Genomic DNA, 22,838 nt, shown 5'->3' with positions numbered 1-22,838 from the left:
AGTAAGAATTATTATCTACATTTTACAGATGGAAAAACTGAGGCACAGAAGTGACTCGTCCAAATTTGCGCAACTGTGTGGCAGAGCCAGAAACAGAATCTAGGAGCACTAGGCAAGGCTTCCATCTTTAGCCCATGACTGCATCACAATACTTTCGTGTGAAATTCCGTGTGGAGCTAGGATTCCTGGGACTAGATCAGATCAAAACAGAGCCCTGGAGGGAAAAGCAACATAAATGAGGAAACTGCAGCATGTTAGCTTTGTAATGTTATACATTAGTCATTAATTTCTACAATACTCAGGCACGATGGAATGTGTTAAGGACCAAGTGGTTGCTTTAGCTCTGAATTTCCTGCACTATTTTAAACTATTTTTTCTGCATACTAGTAAAACATTCATACTAATAATATGCATTTTAATGTTTCTGACAAAAGAGATTATTAAAAATGTTTTTGTGAGAGAGGTATTATGTGAACGGTGGGACCAAACCTGTGAGGTACTCCGCGCACTTAGGACTTCACAGCAGGCCTTTAGCATTTTGCATCATCCGGCCTTTTATTCCTAACTTATCTTAATGAGGGGAAGTAGATGGTTCAGGGAACTGATATTGCAATATGTAGCCTTTCAACTGTATGTTTCTGTTCAAGCTCAGATACTGACAAAGTAATTATTATCTGTTACCAGGCTGTGAAATGAGTTTTGGGGTCTAACTCAACAGGTGTTCCTATCACAAAACTGCTATCACTCATGGGCACTCGTATGCCCAGTCCCAACAGAGAATGCAGCAGTTAAATGGATATTGAGATATATCCTCAACCTAGATGCTCTCCCCTCATGCTAAGGTTGAACCACATTAGCAGAGAAATAGGAAAGCCTGCCCTGGCAAAGAAGATGCTACACCAATAAGGGGCCCAGTTTATCACCAACCTGCCCTGTATGCAGTTACTTGCACCAGTGCAATTTGAGTGAAAAATGTTTCTATTCTGACTGGATAAGGCTTTACATCCACTTTGCACTGATATAAATGACTGCGTAAGGAGCTGGGTAACAATGACCGGATCCAAAGAGAGGACTAGGCTTGTCATTCAGCTGTGAGCACAAAATTCACCAAAAGTGAAAGAGAGAATGAATCAGAGAAAAGAGAGAAACCACATTTAACGTGCAGTCGAACTGCTCTTCTTGTTAGCTTTTGTCTTTGTAAATAGCTCTGGGGTGCAGGACTAATGCTATCTTTTATTTTATGCACAAACGGCAAATTTTTCCTAGCTGCGGTAGACCACTTAGCACTGCTTTCACTGTAATCATGCAATTCTTTAAAATATTTAAGGGGCACTAAATTATTTTTTATCTGCCATGAGAATGGCTTATATTTGACTAATGCTGTCTAAAATACCACAAACATAATAGGTTAACTAGAATAAAATTTAGTGGAGATGCCAGATAGATGGAAAAGCACCTTTAAAAATGTTTTCTTGCAGGTAGACAACAGTGGACTCCTACTAACTATGGCCAAGGTTGCCCTTTTAATAAGGATAAGAATTTTGGTAACAAATTATTCTTCCTCTGCTCCTATTATCTCCAAGGCTATAATATAAAAGCCTTGAAAATACCACCACCATACGGAATGCAAAACAGAGGAGGGAAAGGCTCAAATAGTCATGCTGTTTGTAGATAAATTAAACAAACTCAGAAAAGTCTGAGACAGCTGGAAATTTGACAGGAAAACTGGTTTTCCAGGGAGAACACAAGAGCCAATTTACAGTTAATTACTGTGATTTGGAACTGCTCTGTGAGTAAATATCACTCTGTGATTGACCAACTAGGAAGGGTAATTGGTTCCTGAACTATGTCTATGGTGTATTTAAAAACTACCATCAGTCAGTGCCTTTCTGAAAGTTGCCTGAGAAATTATTAAATTGGTTAATTTAATTTTTTTCTTGACATTGTGTCTCTCTCTCACTCTTTTTTTTTTTTTTGGTGTGTGTTAACATTAGCATCTAAACTACTTGCTACGTGTCATATCTTTCACCACCACAATTTATTGAGCTTCATAGTCACATTAGGAAGCAAATTCTCAGAACTACTGGGCTGTTGGAAGCTGTAGGAGTTAGCCGCTGCACAGCAGTTCTGTCATTGCTAGTGTATACCATTGCTCACTACCACGGAGCGACACGTTTGAGGACTCCACAGCTAAACAAGGACTGGAAGGCAACCAGGTTCTGTCACAGTCTGATAGATATGCCAACCAGTGTACTGTCAGAATAAAATATAGCATCACCTGGGCACAACTGCCATGCGAAAACGGGAATCCCCAAAATTCTACTAGCCTGTTGATGTCCCCCTTGAGCAGCTGTAGGGAATATGCATTCCTCATTAATAAAGAATTAAGGGCAGGAATATAATCAATGCCAGTCACCATGCATTTATGGAAAGTAGTTTTTGTCAAACAAACCTGACTTTGTTATTTGAGGACATTACAAGTTTGGTTGATAGAAGTAACTGTGTAGATGTAGTATCATACGTTTGTAAGGTTTTTGACTTAGTACTGCATAACATTCTGATTAAAAACGTAGCACTGTACAACACTGATAAAGCACACATTAAATGGCTTAAGAACTGACTAACTGACAGATCTCAAAACATAGCTGTCAATGGAGAACCCACTCTCTACACTGGATTCCCAGAAAATTTTGAATCAAGTTCAAGGTCTAGGTCCTTATCTTTAAAGCACTCCATGGTCTGGGCCCAGGATATCTAACAAAATCATCTAAAGCTCTGGGACAAAGGCTCCCCGCACCCCGGAACAAAGGAGCATCACAAACCTCACCACTTTCTGCTCCAAGCGCAAGTCTGCACTAGAGTCGCAGACTTGGGAATCCCAGCAACTATGGACAAACTGAAATTCTTGTCCATTTCCCCTTACAAGTATGCCAATTCAATCAGCAGCTTCTGGTCCAGGGAGCATATTTTGTTTAGGAAACACCATGTGGCTGTATTTCTGAAATGAAGTTTTTTCAGGTTTTCTAGGAACAAGAAATTTCAAAAAAATTGGTTTCAATCCAAACTGGACCAAAACCAAATTTCAAAAAATCAACATTTCTCATAAACTGGAAATTCCAAATTTCAGCCAGCTCTCTGGATGAGACTGATACTGGAATACTGTGTATAGTTCTGGTATCTGTATTTTTAGAAGGATGTTTGAAAATTGGAGAAAGGGCTGAAAAAATTATTCATGGGCTAGAGAAAATGCCTTACAGTGAGAGACTTAACCTGTTTACCTTATCAAAAAGAAGAGTGAAAGGTGACTTGATTAGTGCATAAGTGCTTCATGGGGAGAAAATACTGGGTTTAAAATGGATTTTTAATTTAGTGGAGAAAGGTATAATAAGAAAAAAAAGTTATTTACTTTTTACAGTAACTAAAGTACTTCAACATGTGTGGTCCCTATCTGTATTGCACTTTGGGTGTGCCTCACCTCTACGCGCCTGAGTTCAGAAGTTTTTTGCTAGCAGTGTCGGTTGGTCTGTTCCTACACCCTCCTCCTCCTCCTCATGTGCCGAACCAAGGGTATAAAGGGCGGTGTGGACCAACTGCGTCTTCAATTCCTTCTCTACCATGAACCATGCATCAAGGATCAGAAGCAAAGGGGAAGGAGGGCAGATAGTGGAATACAGATAGGGACCACACATCTCAAAGAACTCCAGTTACCATACACTATAAGCAACCCTTCTTTCTCCTTCAAGTAATGGTCCCTATGTGTTTTCCACTCTGGGTGACTGACAAGCAGTATTAATTGAGGAAGAAGATGCGAGAATCTTTGTGGTACCAATGACTGGAGTACTGCTGTGCTGAAAGATGCATCAGCTGGAGAAGCTTGCACCAGAGTGTAATGTCTATTGCAGGTATGGACAGAACCCCACATTGCTGCCTTATAGTTTTCAATGAGAGGAACATCCCAAAGTGAGGCTACTGATGGGGTCTTGGCCCTAGTAGAGTGGGCTCTCAGACCTTAGGGAGGAGGGGTGTTTGTTAACTCATAACATGCAGCCTGAAATTCATTTGTAAAGTCTCCATTTTCCATGTCCCTCTCATCTAGATGGGTGCCCCATCCTAACAAGGAAATGTCTGTGATCAGGGCCGGTGCAAGGAAGTTTCGCGCCCTAAGTGAAACTTCCACCTTATGCCACCCCCCCACCCAGCTAACCCCTTCCCCCCGCAGCAGCTAACCCCGCCCGCCACAGCAGCTAACCCAGCCCGCCACCTGGGGAGCCCGCCACCCCCCCCGCTCGGGGAGCCCCCCCCAGCAGTTACCCTCCCCCCCTGCAGCTAACCCCACCCGGGGAGCCCCCCTCCATGGCAGCTAACCCCGCCCGCCACCAACTCCGCCTGGGGAGCCTCCCCTCCCCCTCCGGCAGCTAACCCCGCCCAGGGAGCCTGCCCCAGCTCACCTCCACTGAGCATGCCAGCGCCGCTCTAATTCTCCTCCCCTCCCAGGCTTGCGGCGCCGACTGGAGGAGAATTAGAACAGGGGCTGTGTGCAAACTCCAAGGTCCCTCCAAATGTGATCTGGAAGAAAATTCCTTACCCCAAATCTAGAGAGTAGTATGACCCTGAGCAAGACACACCAATCAAGCGTCTAGAGCAGTGGTTCCCAAACTTGTTCCACCGCTTGTGCAGGGAAAGCCCTTGGCGGGCCGGGCCAGTTTGTTTACCTGCCACGTCCACAGATTCGGCCGATCGCGGCTCCCACTGGCCACGGTTCACTGCTCCAAGCCAATGGGAGCTGCTGGAAGCCAGTACGTCCCTGCCAGGGGCTTTCCCTGCACAAGCGGCGGAACAAGTTTGGGAACCACTGCTCTAGAAAGAGGCTTTTCCATACCGCCTCAGAACACTGGTCCACCCTGTCTGGTGTCGCAACTCCAGGTTTGGCCAAGCTTTTGTATTTCAGAGGAAGATGGAAAAAACATCAACCCAGAATACATCTAGCTAATTATTTATTGCGGGGGGGAGGGGGAGAGAAATCCTTCCTGACCCCTGCAGGCAACCAACTGAAGCCTTGAAGCAGTCATTATATGTGTTTTGATTGCAGTCATTATATGTGTTTTTAGATGTCCAAGATGTCTTTGGAAAGCTTACTTACCTGAGTCCAGAGCAGGTACTGAGACTGACTGCAGAATCAGGATACCCTTGCACAGTACCATGGTAATAGCAGTGACCCTAATTGCAAAAAGGAAGGAAGGGGGAAACATTTAGGTAATCATAAATTCTATTCAGTGCCTTGTTTTTATAAGGTTCTCCCTTCCTTTCTAGCTAAAAACCTTGTTTGATTTCAGGAGACAGCATCCAGTATCCCACTGATAGCAATCTTTCTGCTTCCATGAAATATTGTAAAGAGCATTCTCAATGTTTAATGTTGGACCAAAGGAGTCCACACAAGTACCTGTGGCATCCCTAATTGCTAAAAGACAATCAACAGTGTATTTAAAATATGACACGTTTTTTCTCCTTGATTATGTTATCTGAAAGCTATGATATGGGGCATTTTATAACATTAAGCAGCGGAACAAATCTCATTGACATCAACATTTTGCTTAGATGTAAATTTTCTTTAGTAATAGGATGTAAATTCATAGGGGGTAATTAAGCATACCGTGAGATGTATTAAATCTAGTCTCAAATCTATGGCTTGAGAAACTCACATGGCAAATGAAAAGTGGGTTTGAAGGGAAGCATTTTATTAAATTAACTAGCTGGGTAGCTGCACATTATTAGGAACAAACAAAAATAAGAGGGTCTTCTATTTTGAAAGGCATTTTATGGCTGGGTTATTGTATTTCTTTAATAATCCAACTGCTTGCAAAAGGCAACCACAAGACAGATACTGACTCAATAAAGATACATATCTCGCTGCAATCAAAATTAATTTTATTGTTGACTAAAGGTTATACTACATCTGCAATTATGTGACTGGCTGGAAAGTAATGATTGTGTCACGTTCAGCATTTCTTTTTTTCACAGCTCCTTTAAATGCTATCAGGAAGCTGAAAATACTCTTGTAAAAGGTTGCTATCTTATTAGTGCAAAGGAAAGTTATCACTTATGTTTCAACTGACAGTCATCTCACTATGCCTTTTTATTACTTGGTTCATTCACATCTAGCTGCATTAATTAACCTTTTCAGTGTCAGGGAATGGTTTTCAATTACACAGCTGCACACAGCACACTTCTAAAGCCCACCTTGATTTCTTAAAGAAAGCAATAACCTAGAAAAAGACCAGGGTAAGAAGGAATAGCTCAGATATGAATCCTAAGCAAATTAGGTTATCTCATAAGAAAATGTTTATTTGCAGCATTTTTTAACATGAGAATGTAACAAAATACAGAAAAGTGGGTTATAATCTGAATTGAATTTACATGGTTTGCCATTGCAATTTAGTTAAAGCAATGAGAAAAATGGTGTGTCAGTGACTTATTGTTAGTGTGTCTTCATTATCTGCCTCAGTAAAGTGCTAGTAACGCTCTGATGAGAAAGAAAATCACAAACAAGAGGAGCAATTCCACACATTGAATTCTCTCTAGAGGTTTGCTTCACTCACAGCTAAGGACATGCGGCTGTTAGGCATGGCCATAATATTTCTGCTTTAAAGACAATGATCAATTAAACTCATCCAATCCTTAACTGGAGAAAAACCTCAATGACATTGAGACAGCCTGGTTACATAAACATCCACTAAAAGTCATAAGAGTTAGTAGTCTGGAGTCTGAGGCAGGAGCACGATTTATAACTGGTCCTGCTCATGGAAGCCAGATATCTGTGTGCTCTCAGTGTATGTAGCAAACTCCTGGTTTACACTACAGACCGATATTGGTATAGCTATGTCACACTCAGGGGTGTGGATTTTTCACACCCCTGAGTGGCGTAGTTATACTGACCTAACTCACTGTGTAGATAGCTCTATGTCAGCAGGAGAGTTTCTCCCATCAACATAGCTACTTGGGGAAATAGATTAAGTGCACTGATGGGAGAGCTCTTTCCCATTGGCTTAGACCATCTTCATTAAAGTGCTACAGCAGCACAGCTGCACTGATGCAACTGCGCTGATGCAGTGTTTTAAGTGTAGACTTGCCTGGTCTGTGAAAGTGTCTGGTGAAAGAGGACGGGGATGATGATTCCTAGGCTGATACAGACTGCACCTGACATTATCGAAGAATGTATTATAGAAAAGGTTCTTATTCCTTCCCACTCCAGACACACAACTAGATATTTCATTAACTTTGAACTCGTCTATTCATTTTCATAACTTCAAGATCCACATGTTACAAGAAGGTAAGGTTCCTTTAAGTTCAATATTGAAAATGGTAAATCTATCAGATCATATCCTGTGATTGGATTAGTGGAAAATTGATTTCTAGCTCAGTAACTCAGTTGAGTTACAGTATTTTTCACCTACCAAAAAAAGACTTTTGCGGTTTTAAATTACTGAATGAAGTAGATAATCCCCCCCAAAATGAATCGTTACTACAGTGAGCTGATTTGTTGTATTTAAAGCTGTGCTCTGGCTTTACTGCAGCCCATTAACTACTAGAGCCGTGATTAACTTTCAGAATGAAAGATTTTGGGGGAGCTATTTAGTATATAGTCTAAATGTGAAGAGAATACAACAGTAACGTCTGCACCAAGCAGATGCTTAGAGTTAGAGCTTGGCTACACTTGCGAGTTACAGCGCATTAAAGGAGCCCCGGGCACACTAGCTCACTACCCGTCTACATTGGCAAGGCACGTAGGGCGCTCTGACTCCACGGCTAGAGCACTCCTGGTACTCCACCTCAGCGAGTAGAATAACATTTGATGCGCCCCCACCAGAGCGCCCAGCGTCAGTGTGAACGAGATGTTGCATTACTGCGCTCTGATCAGCCTCTGGAAATGTCCCATAATCCCCTTAAGTCTAGTGCCAGTCTTGTCATTGTTTTGGATATGCCCTTTGAAAGCTCCGTTTCTGACAGCCAGCATGCTTATCTGCTCCGAGACAAAGCAACCATTATTGTGGAATGCTGTGTGTGGGGGCGGGGGAGGAGGTCTGCTGCTGTCTGAACTTACAAGACAGCATGCTGACATGCTCTCAGCCCCCCAAAAACCCATACACAACACGCTCCGTGTCACACTCCACCCCACCCCCCTCTTGAAAAGCATATTGCAGCTACTTGCATGCTGGGATAGCTACCACAATGCACTGTTCTCTGTGGCCATTGCAAGAGCTGCTAATGTGTCCTCGCCAGTGTGCTGTCAGCTGTCAGTGTGGACAGATTACAGCGCGTTCCCTACTGCGCTCTACGAAGGCTGGTTTAACTCAAAGCGCTCTACATCTGCAAGTGTAGCCATGCCCTTAGGACTGCAAATAGCACAATGACCAAAACCTGATTTCATTTCCACAGCCGGGTAACTATAAATCAGTAACTTGATTTAGTTTAGAGTGCACCATACAGGTATTTTAGGAATACTAAATGAAAAAAGATGTAAAATCAAATTATAGAACCTCAGGAAGACATTTCTTTTAAAAAATATTGCAGTTGCTCTTGATCAAAAATGTGTTGTACTGGTCTCTTCAAACTATATTAGGTAGCAAACTGTACAATTTATTTGGGGTCTTTCTGCCATCATCGTTGTACCAAAGTACATTGCCTACTTAAAACTTTTCTTTCAAATGTATTTGTAAAGAGGAAACTTTCTACAGTCAGCAATACACATAGCTGAGATTAGTTTGCTTCAATAGTGAACCACAAAAAGTTGTATATTCTTTCCTCATTTGAATATTATGAATTTTAAAACCATTTTGAAATTTTTCATCTAGTTGCTTTTTTGCTGCTTACTTACAGCACAGACTATACATCCCTCCTTTTATAAAGTGAGCCCATGGGATAACTATTGATATTATACAATCTTCCAAAAGAAGTGATGAGCCATTTTCCATTGCAATAAGATATAACCACCACACGCATGCTCACAGAAAGCGGCTGATAACTTTCAAAAATGATTGCTTTAGTCTGGACATGACTGGCTTTTCATAATGAAGATATTTCTTAGCATTAAAAAGATGTGAGTGAAAATACTTCCCCTGTTGTCATCTGCAAGACTCATTACAGATAACATGGAATGAGATGCTTCTACTGATACAGTAAGTAAGTAAGTACGTAAATAAATAAATAAAAGAAATATTCCATCCGAGCTGGATCTACTAAGCCAGATAAAAGATAAACGTAATAATTAAAATCAATCGCTGCACTGTTTTTAATTAAGGAATTCATATTTGCCGTCAGAGGACAAAAATGTGAGTGACTTAAAACAGTACTTTATTTATAAAAAGCATTTTTAAAAGAAAAAAGGCATTTTGTGCTCATTTTAATGAAGAGCATGTTAGCCAGATATTTTTTATAAAAATATCTTAAGGCCTGATTTAATAAAAACAAAAAATAAAAGATACATCTTGCTTTTGCATTGTGGAAACCCACACAGACCTTGGAATGCCTTTATGTGACCTTCAAGTATCAGGGGGTAGCCGTGTTAGTCTGTATCTACAAAAACAACAAGGAGTCTGGTGGCACCTTAAAGACTAACAGATTTATTTGGGCATAAGCTTTCGTGAGTTAAAACCTCACTTCTTCGGATGCAACCTTCGACACTGCCCTGCGGAAGCCAGCTTTTTAAGGCTTTCTTTTAATTGAATCAGGCCTTTACTCCTTATCTGTGCAACAATGGCTGTTTGTGGCCTACTAGAAAACTCTAACAAGTGCATTTTCAAAGAGCTGCATAAGGCTTTAACAGCAAAAATCTTATAGGCTTCAATGACAGTCAATGGTGAAACTCCCCAAGCCTCACTTTGAAAATTTCCCCCTCAAAATTCTTGCTTAGGTACATAGGGACAAGCAGTTGCCAAAGGCAACAATCTAAAAACAATATTCGGCTAGCTATTTTATTTCACTCTCCCATCCTGGCAGCACTCACATGGTGTTTTAATGATGAAGCATCATCTATTTCCCAAGACACAAACCTTACCGTGTAATTGCGTGTGAGAATGACATCAGTGCCATCTTTCATATAGTGTGTTTCTGTGAAGCTATCAGCTAAGAGGCCTCTGAAAAAACAAAAGAAAACAAAAAGACACATCTGTAATATTAAGATCAAATAATCATGACATTTGTTCTTCCATGGTTCCATCTGCGATAGAATAAGAAGTTTAAAATTAACAAGCATGGAAACAGAAAGCCTCATAATAGGTCACTGTGACTAGAGCATGAATTAGTGCAGAACTGTGCACAAGATTAGGAAAAAAATGTGTCTGGAAATCACTCGAAACATCAAAGAAATCTAGTAGGTTAGTAGGCTGGAACTTAAAAAGTTCCCTGATTAATAATAAGTCTTTATTCTGACTGAAATTGACTAGAAGCTGCCAGATGTCCTTTCCTCCAAATGAAGATTAAAAATAAGCACAGCTCAATATTGAATCCCTCATGTCATTTTTAGTATCTTTCCAATCAAACTGGAAATCTAGACATTTGGAATATTTTAAAAGTAATTCAGTCATGGTAAAGATGCTGAAAAAATGACACATATTGGAAAAAAGGTAATGTGTCCCACATTCTATCCAGCCCTTTGCTATCTAATGCACTGTGTACATCAGCAAATGGCTAGCCACTGCTGCCACATTTACATGCTCACAAAAATGTAAAACATGGGTTTTGAAAACATACCATGGATTTATTGGACTGGTGTATTTAATTAGGGCCGTGTGAGCAATTTGGGTAACAGGGAGGTGGGAGAAATGAGGTCACTGGAATATCATCAAGAATGCTCAGCTCTAGTGTAATTCTGCTCTCTGAAAAGTCAGTGGTACTCCCATTGGATTCAATGGGAGCAGAAACAGGCCAATGACGAGTTCTTCTGAAAATTTTACCCCACAAGTTCAAGGAGCACAAACCTTAAAACTTCAAATGTTTCAAGCAGTTCAGGGAAGAGGATTATATGTTTGTACCTCCTGGGATCTGTCGGTGCCCATTTAATTTTTGTTACATTCCAGAATGTCACAACTGAAGCATCTTGTGATTTATACAGCAATTCACCATATTACGCTTAGCATCACTGACCATTGCTACTGTAGTGCAAGGGCAATATCAGATGTCTTTGAAATTCAGGGACATCTACTTTCTAACAGCATTCAGCTCCTGCCATCAGAGATTCCCCAAGGATAAGGTTTTATCCTTAAAAAAATTCTAATGTAAAATGGGTATAAAGGAACATAACAGCTATTTGGGCAGTTCACTTTTCAAGAAAAAAGTGTATGAAAAGCAGTTGGGATGAGGAGAGAGAGATTGGCTCCAGTAAACTCGCAGTTCATTAGACTAGTTTTCAATAAATGCGAGGGATGCTTCACAAAATTAACGTTTTTGTCCCCAGAATTAAAAAAAAAATCAGAAGGTTCTACTATGGGTACCCATACCACAGTTTCTTGAAGAAAGAGTTGTTATTGATAAAAGACTTTCCACTTCTGACTCAAGTTCTCAGAAAGATTTATAATCATGGCACTTAAAGGTTCCTGGACAAAGGAATGTCAGCAAGGAAATGTAAGTGGTCTAAGGTGTTTTGCAAAAGAATTTCCAAACTGTGTAAATGTTCAATGCTAATTGTACCTTCTTTTAAACTACACCGAGAACAAAGATCTTGGCAAAGATTTTTGGAGTTCATAATTGTAGTTTTCTAAAAAGTACAGCTGTCTGTGTGTGTGTATGCATGCGCATGCACATGTATGCGTGTGTGGTGTGTGTGTGTGTATATAAAGTTTCTCCTTGCGGAAAGCCCAGGGAATAGGGGAAGCATTACTTTTGAGTGCAGTCTCTGCTCAGGGACTGTCTTCAAGTCAAGGTATTGATCTGTTTTTCAATTTTTCATCTAGAAAGCATTTCTAACAAGGTCAGAAGGAAGAATATATATTTACATTGGCTCTCAACACAGGTGAAAAAATACCATCTGTGAGTGTATGAGGTTTTGACAAACATTTTAGTGAAATATGAAAGCTCCAGACAGATGATGATATCAAAACTAAATGGCAGTATCATCTGCACACCTGCAATGGACCAGAGAATTCAGATTACAGAATATATCTTTGGCATAGAGTTTTGAAATGTTCTGCTTTCTTCCGAAAATGTGTTTTTCATTTGGGAAGTTCATTTGTCCAAACTGGTCCATCTCTTTTTATTGCAAAGTATGGACTGTATTGTTCTTGAAATTAATATATATTTTCCAAAATTGGTGATATTTGCATCTCTGTTAATACAATTTTTTTTCAACTTGCACACACGTTAACATCTCTGGTAGACTAACATTTATTATTATTATAATTTTATTACTTGTGTTATGGTAGTGCCTAAATGCCCAATCAAGATCAGGGACCCATTGCACTAGATGGGTGCACTGTACAAACATTTTTTAAAAAGAAAATCCTGGTTCCAAAGACCTTACAACCTAGATTACAGTAGAAAATGACAAGTGGAGGAATCAAGCAAATGAGGAGAAAAGGAGGATGTGGTAATACTAAAGAAAGCAGGTCTTGTACCACAAGCTTTATTTGTGGATCTCATCCGAAATTTCAGCATGTGTGTGGTACTTTTCTTTGTATAGTCATATTTTATGTTAAAATCCAGCAACATTTTTCAGTGGTTCACTGGGTTGCACAAGAGGCAATTTGGGTAAAAGCAAAGCAGCAGATATTATGACCACACCAAGGGTATGTCTACACTGCAGTTAGACTCCTGCAGCTGGCCAGTGCCAGCTGACTCAGGCACATGGAGCTTGGGCGAAGGGGCTGTTTAATTATGGTGTTCTTAATGTCCTTAAGACCTCCCAACTCGCAGGATCCTAGAGCCTGGGCTCTAGCCTGAGCCCAAATGTTTACCCCGCAATTAAAGAGCCCTTTATCCCATGCCTCAGAAGCCTCTGGAATGGCTGCTAATTTAAGAGAAAGAAGTTTAGTTAAGGTTGCCAACTTTGTAATTGCACAAACCCGAACACCCTTACCCCGCCCCTGCCCTGCCCCTTTCCCAAGGCCTCGTCCCCCGCTCACTCCATCTCCCCTTCCTCTGTCGCTCGCTCTCCCCCACCCTCACTCACTCGCTCATTTTCACCGGGCTGGGGCAGGGGGTTGGGTGCAGGAGAGGATGAGGGTTCCGGCTGAGGGTGCAGGCTCCGGGGTGGGGCCAGAAATGAGGGGTTCAGGGTGCAGGAGGGGGCTCACGGATGGGGTAGGGGGTTGGGGTGTGGGCTCTGGGGTGGGGGAAGGGATGAGGGGTTTGGGGTGCAGGAGGGGGCCCTGGGCTGGGGGCGTGGAGACAAGGGATTCGGAGTATGGGAGGGGGCTCTGGGCTGAGGCAGGGGGATGGGGTGTGGAGTGGGTATGGGCTCTGGGCTGGGGGTGCAGGTTCTGGGGTGGGACCAGAAATGAGGGGTTCAGGGTGCAGGAGGGGGCACAGGGCTGGGAAAGGGGGTAGAGGTGTGGGAGGGGGTGCAGAGTGCAGGTTCCGGGAAGGAGTTTGGGTATGAGAGGGGGCTCAGGGTTGGGGCAGGAGTGTGGGAGGGGGGGTGTGGGGAGCAAAATCCAGGCAGAGCTTACCTCGGGGGGCTCCCAGGAAGCAGCAACATGTCCCTCTGGCTCCTAGGTAGAGGTGCAGCAAGGCAGCTCTGCGCGGCGCATACTGCCTCCATCTGCAGGAGCCTCCCCCGCAACTCCCATTGGCAGTGGTTCTTGGCCAATGGGAGCTGTGGAACCGGTGCATGGGTCGGGAGCAGTGCGCGGAGCCCCCCTGCTCGTCCCTCCGCCTAGGAGCCAGAGGGACATTGCCGCTTCCGGGAGCCTCACGGAGCCAGGTCGGGAGCCTGCCAGCCTGCCAACCAGACTTTTAACGGCCTGGTCAGCAGTGCTGACTGAAGCCGCCAGGGTCCCTTTTTGACCGGACATTCCGGTAGAATACCAGACACCTGGCTACCCTAAGTATCTACCTTCCCTTACTGCCAGTGCTTCTGAAAAAGAGCAGCTGTTTTATTAATTAGTGTTACCATTTATATAGCAACACTGGTGAGCATTGTGCTTTATAGACATGTAAGGACAAAGAGTAAAATCCTGTTTCTATTGAAATTTATGAGAGTTTTGCCATTGACTTCAATGGGGCCAGGATTTCACCCAGGATGCCTGCACCAGAGGGTTTACTATTTAAATAGACAAAATACTGACATGGGACAGGGTAAGAGATGTAACAGAGAGGCAAAGTGATTGAACAGTCCTCTTGGCACATACCCTGTTATTCCCAGGGGTTTCACAATAACCTAGTGATCTAATGAGGTGAGAGATGGAAGTAGGGAACGTGACTCAGTGCTGGAGCGCTAGACTGAATAAGGGAATTTTAAGGAAGAGACTAGAGAGGAAAGCTCATTTCCTTGGGTACTGGAGGAGGGAGACGGTTGATGTTGATATCATCATTACGGAGATCAAAATTTGAGAATAATAATGACGGGAACGATGACTAGGATGACCTTTACACTTCTATTCATTCCACCCCCGAGAGAGGGCTCAGGAAAGGCTAAATAGGTTTTAATGCAAGAAAGGACCATTGTGATCACATGTGGAAAATCCATACCTTTGAGCAACGTAGTTTTACCGATCTAACCCTTGCTGTAGACAGTGCTACGTCAATGGGAGGGATTCTCCCATTGACATAGCTACTGCCTCTTGTGGAGGTGGTGTATCTATACCGAGGGGCGAAGTTCTCCCATTGGCATGGGTAGCATCTTTACTAAGCACTACAGTGGTGCTGTAAGTGTAGATAAGCCCTTAGTCTGACCTCCTACTTAACACGGGCCCTGGACTTCCTTGAATTAATTCCTGCTTCAAGTCCAGTAGCTGTGGTTGACCTAAAGTATTTCTTCTAGAAAAAATATCCCATCTTGATGTAATAATTTCCAGTGATGGAGAATCCACCACAACACTTTCCATGTTGTTCCAATGGTTAATTACCTTCACTGTCAAAAAAGTGTCTTTTATTTCTAGTCTGACTTTGTCTAGTTTCAACTTCCAGCCACTGGATCTTATTCACTGGCATCATTGGTTTCATTTCTCTTATGTCTTTCCTGGAAAGTGCTAGCTCTTGAATTAAGAAAGTTTACCAAGCAAAACAAACTCCCAAAGGTGCTACTATCAATCCCTGGTAGGCTTCTTTCTTCAGAGACTTTTGGCTCAGTAGCCTGATACCAGTCTGCTGAAAAAGTTTTTTGAATGGTAAGGCTGAACAGTCTAAGGGTACGTCTTCACTACCCGCCGGATCGGTGGGTAGTAATCGATCTATCAGGGATCGATTTATCGCGTCTCGTCTCCGGAACTCCACCAGGGCGAGTGGCGGAAGTGGAGTCGACGGGGGAGCCGCGCCCGTCAATCCCGCGCCGTGAGGAAAGTTGATCTAACATATGTCGACTTCAGCTATGCTATTCTCGTAGCTGAAGTTGCGTATCTTAGATCGATCCCCCTCCAAGTGTAGACCAGCCCAAAGAGTGGTAAAGGGTTAGCAACAATACTGTGGCAATAGAGTCCACCAGCAGACTTTCCCGAAGGAAGATAATCAGGTGAAATGGTCTGCTCCTAAAGCAGCAGCTGAAGATCTGCACATTTCCTGTGCAGGTTATGGGCCTGCTTAGGAAGATACACTTTTAAAAGTAGAGAGAGGGTTTCAGTAATAATACTAGTCATTAAAAATGCTTTTGAGTAGCTCTGAGCCTAGTTACTAGAGCAGGAATTGAAATTTCCCTGCTTAAGACCTCTCCTTTTGCTCTTTTGCCCTTTTGCCATGTACTGTGGCACATGGATATTAATTGATACTAAGATAGAAAGACAGATTTTCCTTATGATGTAAAGGATGGGGACTATATAATGCATGCCCTGTTGTGAAAATTTGGCCTACAAATTTACCTTAATTGTGAGCTCAACTATAAAAAGTGAGTGTTAAGTTCATAAGATGGTACAATAACATATAACAACAAAAGTTAATGGAAAAATGTACAAAAGGGAGACAACAAATTAAATTAGCCCAAAATAAAAGGCCTACTGATATAATTCAAGGACTGTGTTAAGATCATGCCTAGTAAACACACAGTGTGAGAAACAAAATTAAAATTAATGAACCAAAATTAGTGTACCAGAAATTAGGTCTATTGATGAGAAAATAACAGGATGGGCTACTCCACTGATCACTCCCTTTTGGGGTCCTTAAAAAGACATATGGATAAAAATTGTTTACCAGAGTGAGTTTCACCATCATACCACCCACCACCACTGTCTCTTGGGAACCTGGATCTTTGTCAACCTGAACCTGAGAGATGTTCTGAACAGACTGGGCCAGAAGGCGGGAGCAAGAAGACATTTGCCACCTGTACTGGTTCCTGCTAATACCTGAATACCACCTGGGATGTAAAACTTACCTTTCCCCCTCTCTCTCATGAGTGGCCTTGTCCTTCTCCATCTTATTTCTGCTCTTTCCTATCCCTTTCCTATTTCTATCTGTTTAACAAGAGTCTAGCTTAGCCAGCCAAGACTGCATATTTTGCAACACTGCTGTAAGCCTGTGACCAGAAAGGGGCAAATAAAAGCAATGCCTTAAACAGCCCAATGCTGGTATTAGTTTGCCAGGTGTCAAACTGGCTGATAAGACCATGTGCTTTTTTTAGCAATAAGGTTGCAAGTCAAAGTCAAACACCAGAAACAGAGGTTGCATTTTCTATCTTTGCTGTTCTTTTCTCTCCCCTTTTTGTGTGTTCATTTTGTTTTATGCAGTGTTATAGCTGTGTTGGTTTCAGGATATCACAGAGCTTGTCTCTCTTACCAACGGAAGTTGGCCAATAAAAGATATTTCCTTACCCACCTTGTCTCTCTTCATTTTGTTTTGTCTTCTAGGGGGAGGTATAGCTCAGTGGTTTGAGCAGTGGCCTGCTAAACCCAGGATTGTGAGTTTAATCCTTGAGTTTAATCCCATTTAGGGAACTGGGGTAAAAATCTGTCTGGGGATTAGTCCCCCTTTGAGTAGGGGATTGGACTGGATGACCTCCTGAGGTCCCTTCCAACCCTGATATTCTATTTTTCGGGGGGAAGGATAACTCAGTGGTCTGCTAAACCCAGGGTTGTGAGTTCAATCCTTGAGGGGGCCACTTAGGGATCTGGGGCAAAATCAGTACTTGGTCCTGCTAGTGAAGGCAGAGGGCTGGACTCAATGACCTTTCAAGGTCCCTTCCAGTTCTATGAGATAGGTATATCTCCATATATTATATTATATATTATTATAAATGGGATCAGACTTTAGCAGCAGCAGCAACAATGACCGCTCCTGTCCATCTCTACTTCTGCTCTTTTCCCCCAAACAGTGGTTTTCAACCTGTGGTCCGCAGAAACTTGGGAGTCCGCAAACTATGTCCAAGGGGTCCATGAAAGGTTGTCGGTACCATAGAACAGTGGTTTTCAACCTGTGTTCCGTGGACCCGCTGGGATTCTGCAAATTATGTCTAAGATTTCCAAAGGGGTCTGTGCCTCCATTTGAAACGTTTTTATGGGTCCGCAAATGAAAAAAGGTTGAAAACCACTGCCCCAAAAGGATAGTTATTACCATCTTTAATGCTACCTGAAAGACTGTCAAACAAAGGATTTTTTCCTTCTAAAAACTCTCTTGAGCTAAAGGGAAAGAGAACAAGGGATGTTGTTAAAATGAAAGTCTTATTTAATATTTTACATCTCAAATGCTTTAACTGCTTCTCCTTCTTTTCTGTATTTTTAATAAAAGGTTAAAAGGATTTTTAATAGTGTTTGCACCATGGTACTAAGCAAGCTAAGGTCTCACTATACCAAACCTTGTTTAATGTTGGACAGCACCTGGGTTATGTTAACACCTTTGGACCATATATTCCATCTAACTTAATACAACAGCCCATAGGGTATCCAATATTTTTTGGCAGGCAAAGCTGTTATCCCCTCTTTCAAAATATCTAATGCCTTAAAAGCTGTATAGTAGAATAAACATTTAGCATGAGTATCAAGAGACTAAGTCATGTAAGGGCATTTCTTGAAAGCTTATCAAAAATAAGTATAACAAGCACTCAAGTTCAGCAATCAGGAAAGGTGTGCTTGAACTTCCCATTATGGCACTAATATTAAACAACAAATTTAACATATGTATCCATTAGGTAATTTAATTGCCTCCCTCAGAAAGAGATGTAATTCACTAAATTGATTTACATTTCCTTTTCTGACTCATAGCAAAGAAGATTAATACAGGAAAGTAAATCAATTTAGATGGCAAGCTACTTAACCTAATTGGATCAATGTAATTCAGAAAGAACATGGATCAAAATAACATTAATACATCATAGTGCAGGAGCTCTGATTCAGTTCATGCCCACAGCTGAAGTTCCAAACCCCATCAATCCACAATGTTCAACAGTGCCAAATGATTATCAATTTTTTGCACTGCACGAAGAAGTAGAAACAAGAGAAATAAATAGTATCAGGAACTGCATTACTTGCTGGGCACATGAGAAAAGAAAGAAAGAAAGAAACTAATGGAACACCAGAGCTTCCTGATTAATTCTTTGTAGATGAGAAACGTGCTTCTCCTGAGTTAAATTGCTTATGTAATGCAGCACAGTCAATGACAGTGTCATGAAACAGCTCTTCCTTTTCTGTCTCTCTGAACAAACAAGTGGAAGCTTCTCAGGCCAGGGCAGGACAAGCTTTGCCTATCCTGAGCTAAGTCAAATATAGTGCCGTTGTAAATTACCGGTAGTTCTAAACTTACCTATCAGATTTGCCTACAAACTTTCAAGTGTCAGCTGCCTCCATTGGTCTAAGGCCCAGAGTACATAATGGACATAACTTAAATTAACAAAAAAGCTAATGACCCAGAAACTTGAGCTGCTGATTTTTCCAAAATGCTAATCTTGCATTCAGATACACAAACAGGATCTTTTTTCAATCCACTCACTAACAGGTATGATAGTGCAACACAACTTAGCCTCTTATCTCCAAAACGAGAAAACCACACTGTGTTCCCCAAGCAGCAATACATTATCTCCAAAGGTCATAATGATCCTTCCATCAGTTTGGGAATGTCAAACAGATATAGAATCAGAGAAGCCAGAGATGGAACAGATCTACTAGATCAAACAGACAAATCTCTCTGCAAACGCAAGATGTTGTACAGCAACAATTTTTGCCTCATCCAGTTTCAAATGTCGCAAGCAATACAGCCTCCAACACTTTGCAGAGGTAACTGTCATGATTTGTTTCCTGATATTCAGCATAGATTTTTCCTGTTTTAATTTCTCCTTGTTATACCCCTTTTACTAGTTTAAATAATTCCTGTCCTCTTTGGTGCATACATCCTTCAAATGGGTGTAGACCATTATCATGTCCTCCCTGAACCATTACTTAACCAAGTGATACTCCCATGAGGATATGGAAGTGCCAAGAATCATGCACATTTCACACTACTGCTACTTGGGCAATGAGTGGCAACAGCAGGGACAGACAATGGAATCATTCTTGGAGAGGAAGGTACTGGAGGCAGGGATAGAGTAGCAGCAGGGCCGGTGCAACCCATTAGGCGACCTAGGCGGTCGCCTAGGGCGCTAACATTTTGGGGGCGGTGACTGCAGCGGCCGGATCTTTGGCTGCCCCGGTTGTCAGCGGTATTTCAGGGGCGGGACCTTCCGCTGCCTCTGTTGAGGGTGGTATTTCGGGGGCGGGACCTTCCACCACCTAGGGCAGCAAAAAAGCTGGCGGCGCTCCTGAGTAGCAGTAATCTCTTTCTACATCCTTTCAAAGCAAAGAGCATGAGAGTAAGAGACCCTCCCTCTCACAGCAGCCACCAGACCATGGAGTAGAGCACGCAGGCTGATTTTTTTCTGCTGAACAAAACATGGCTTTTGTCTAAAATTAAATTTTAATTTTGGTTCACATGTCCCTCCCTTTGGGGAGGGGGGAAGTGTTGAGCAAAAATTTTGGGCCCATAAAAATGTTCAGGTTTTCCAAACCAGAAAATGTTGACAAAAAAGTTTTTTTGAAAATCATTTTTTGTTTGAATTTTGTATTAAATACATACTTATAAAGAAACATTCTTGAAAATGCCTGTGAAAATTAGCAATTTCCAACCAGTCTTATCCTGGAGGGATAAGCAGAGGCAGAAAGTTAATTCTCTCTCCAGCAGCTGAGGTGGGAGGGAAGAGTTTTAAACTTTATATGAAAAGACCCAGTAGTTAGATACGAAATGTGGAAATTCCAAGCAATGTCTGGGGAGAGTAGCCTGATAGAAAGACTAGCCACCATCCTCCTTCCCAGCAGCTTGGGGAGCAGTGGAGATGGGAATCACTTTCGGACCTTGCTGCTGGGCCTCTTCATATCTACTTGTCGCTAGTCCTCTAGATAACTGGTGTCTGGGAGATTTTCCAAGCCATCCCTAGTACATTTCTCTACTCTATTTTTGTTCTGTCTCTTTACACCTTTTTTTCCGACAGTCTTGTAGGCAGTTCTCAGTCCCAGTTCTCAGGCAGTGTTCATATCCAAGCCAATCTGAATTAATTTTGAGAATAAGATCTCATAAAACACTGTATCAAAAGCTTTACTAAAATGCAAATATATTACAATACAGCTTTGACTCCATTGTCCACTATTTGTACTTCATGGGCCATAGGCTGCTCTTGATCCATGCTCCAAAAATGATATAGCACTTCTTTTCCGCCTTCTTGGAGGTAGGCAGAATGGAAGAATGTGTCTGCCACAAAGGCTTAGCAAATTTTAGGACCCCCAGGCAAATTTTAGGACGGGCAATGCAACCCGGGCTGGGGTGGAGGGAGGTATGACATTAAAGAGGTCATCAGACTCCTCCACTAGCTCCTCAACCTCCAAGTTCAGGTTGGCATCCACCCTTTTAAGCAGGGCCTGGTGCTCCTTGAAGTCGTTGGGGGAGACAGGGGGGCTGCTTGTTTGCAAGGGGCCCGCCACTGCTTCGTCCAGAGACAACGAAGATGACTGCGCCACAGGGGGAGGGGCAGCTTCCCCTTCCTCATCTGGGGACGTCTCCTTGGGCATCGGGGCCCACTGTGATGCTCCCATGTCAGATTCGGCACCATGCTCCAACTGCAGTGTTAGCTGTGCTGGGGGCAGTTTATCTGATGTGGCCTGGGAGGAAGGGTAGGAGTACGGGATCGGCATAATGGGTACACCCCATGGGTTCCAGTACTGCCACTGAGTGGGCCATTGCCCCTGCCTCCACGCCGCCGCTGCAGGAGCCATGCCGGTCTCATGGACCGGTAGCAATTCGCCTTTTATAGGTGAGGGGCTGAACTCCCCCTCTGACTCAGACCATTGCCCTTCTGGTGAGCAGGGCCAAGCGGTAGATGCCTGAGTCTGCCAACTGACCATCGTCGGCGACCAGTAATGAGAGGGCGAGGACCAATGCCTGCCCAAAGAGCAGTACCAGGGAGCTGGAGACCGGTGCCGCGACCGAGAACGATTCCGCACTGGGTGTGTGTGTGTGGGGAGGGGGGCGGTGGGATCAATGTCTGGGAGACCGCCTAGGCCAGGGGTGGCCAACCTGTGGCTCCGGAGCCACGTGTGGCTCTTCAGAAGTTAATATGTTGCTCCTTGTATAGGCACCGACTCCGGGGCTGGAGCTACAGGCACCAACTTTCCAATGTGCCGGGGGGAGGAGGGGAGAGTTGCTCACTGCTCAACCCCTGGCTCTGCCACAGACCCTGCCCCCACTCCACCTCTTCCCGCCCTCTCCTCTGAGCCTGCCGTGCCCTCGCTCCTCCCCCTCTCCCCCCAGAGCCTCCTGCACTCCACAAAACAGCTGATAGGGAGGGAAGGGAAGGCGCTGCTGGTGGGGCTGCTGGTGGGTGGGAGGCGCTGGGAGCAGTGGGAGAGCTGATGAGGGGCTGCTGACGTATTACTGTGGCTCTTTGGCAATGTACATTGGTAAATTCTGGCTCCTTCTCAGGCTCAGGTTGGCCACCCCTGATCTGCGCTGTGGCGAACTCTGGCAGGAGGCCCAACAGTATCATGGGTATGTGAATCGACGTAGTGACTAAGGTGTCCCGTGCCCTGCAGGTGGAGAACTTGGCATCATGGACCTGCGTCTTCTAACCAGGGGCCAAGGCTGCAGTGCCAGGGTCCGAGGACGCAGTGATGGGGACCAGCGCCTGTGGTCCGGGGATCGGGGACGCTCTTCTGCATTAGGGAGTGGTCCCATATCCGGCTTGCCCATAGATGCTGGGGCCTTGGCTGGGTCTGTCACATGGCTTGGCATCTGCGGTGCTGGCTGGCCTACTTGATCTTTGGCCACCGGGTCCGCTTCGGGCATAGATGGCCCTACAAGGGGCGGGGATGCTCTGCTGCTCCCGGGATTCGGAGGTGGGCCTGACTGGGCCAGGGGGTCTGACCGCACGGGTACCCCCGAGTAGCTCTGAGGCGGGCATGTGGCCTAACACAGGTCCTTTGCCTGAAGCCCCTTTTTCCTGCGGTGCTGGCGGGCCCTTCAACTTCAGCCGCTTCTTAGGCACTGGGGAGGGGGAACGGTGCCAGGAGGATTCTGGTGTTCGTAGTGCACTGCATGCTGATGCCAAAGTGCCAGGCGTGGAGTCCGGTCAAGAGGGCTCCAAGGCAGGATGAAGCGCAGCCTCCATGATGAGGGCCCTCAAGTGGATATCCTGCTCCTTTTGAATTTGAGGGCAAAAGTTTTTGCAGATCCTGCACTTGTCCTTTCTG

The 22,838-nt window shown here is 43.6% G+C and overlaps 1 protein-coding gene across 5 annotated transcripts in view; it reads right to left on the bottom strand.

Annotated features, from left to right (window-relative positions):
* ADAM12 (ADAM metallopeptidase domain 12) overlaps positions 1 to 22,838 on the bottom strand; it is a 319,646-nt gene that overhangs the window by 115,935 nt on the left and 180,873 nt on the right. For all 5 annotated transcript variants that reach the window (XR_010589306.1, XM_042855394.2, XM_005281905.5 and 2 more), the window contains 2 exons: positions 10,052 to 10,130; positions 5,141 to 5,217 (listed from right to left, as the gene is read on the bottom strand). Coding sequence is in view for 4 of the 5 variants with exons in the window: in XM_042855394.2 (XP_042711328.2) it covers positions 5,141 to 5,217; positions 10,052 to 10,130 (156 nt within the window). In the remaining variant the exon portion in view is untranslated. The remainder of the gene's footprint in view (positions 1 to 5,140; positions 5,218 to 10,051; positions 10,131 to 22,838) is intronic.

Source organism: Chrysemys picta, chromosome 7, assembly GCF_011386835.1.
Source record: "Chrysemys picta bellii isolate R12L10 chromosome 7, ASM1138683v2, whole genome shotgun sequence".
Lineage (NCBI taxonomy): Eukaryota > Metazoa > Chordata > Testudines > Emydidae > Chrysemys > Chrysemys picta.
The sequence above is the reverse complement of the archived record's forward strand: the minus strand, read 5'-3'. Positions and strand labels throughout refer to the sequence as shown.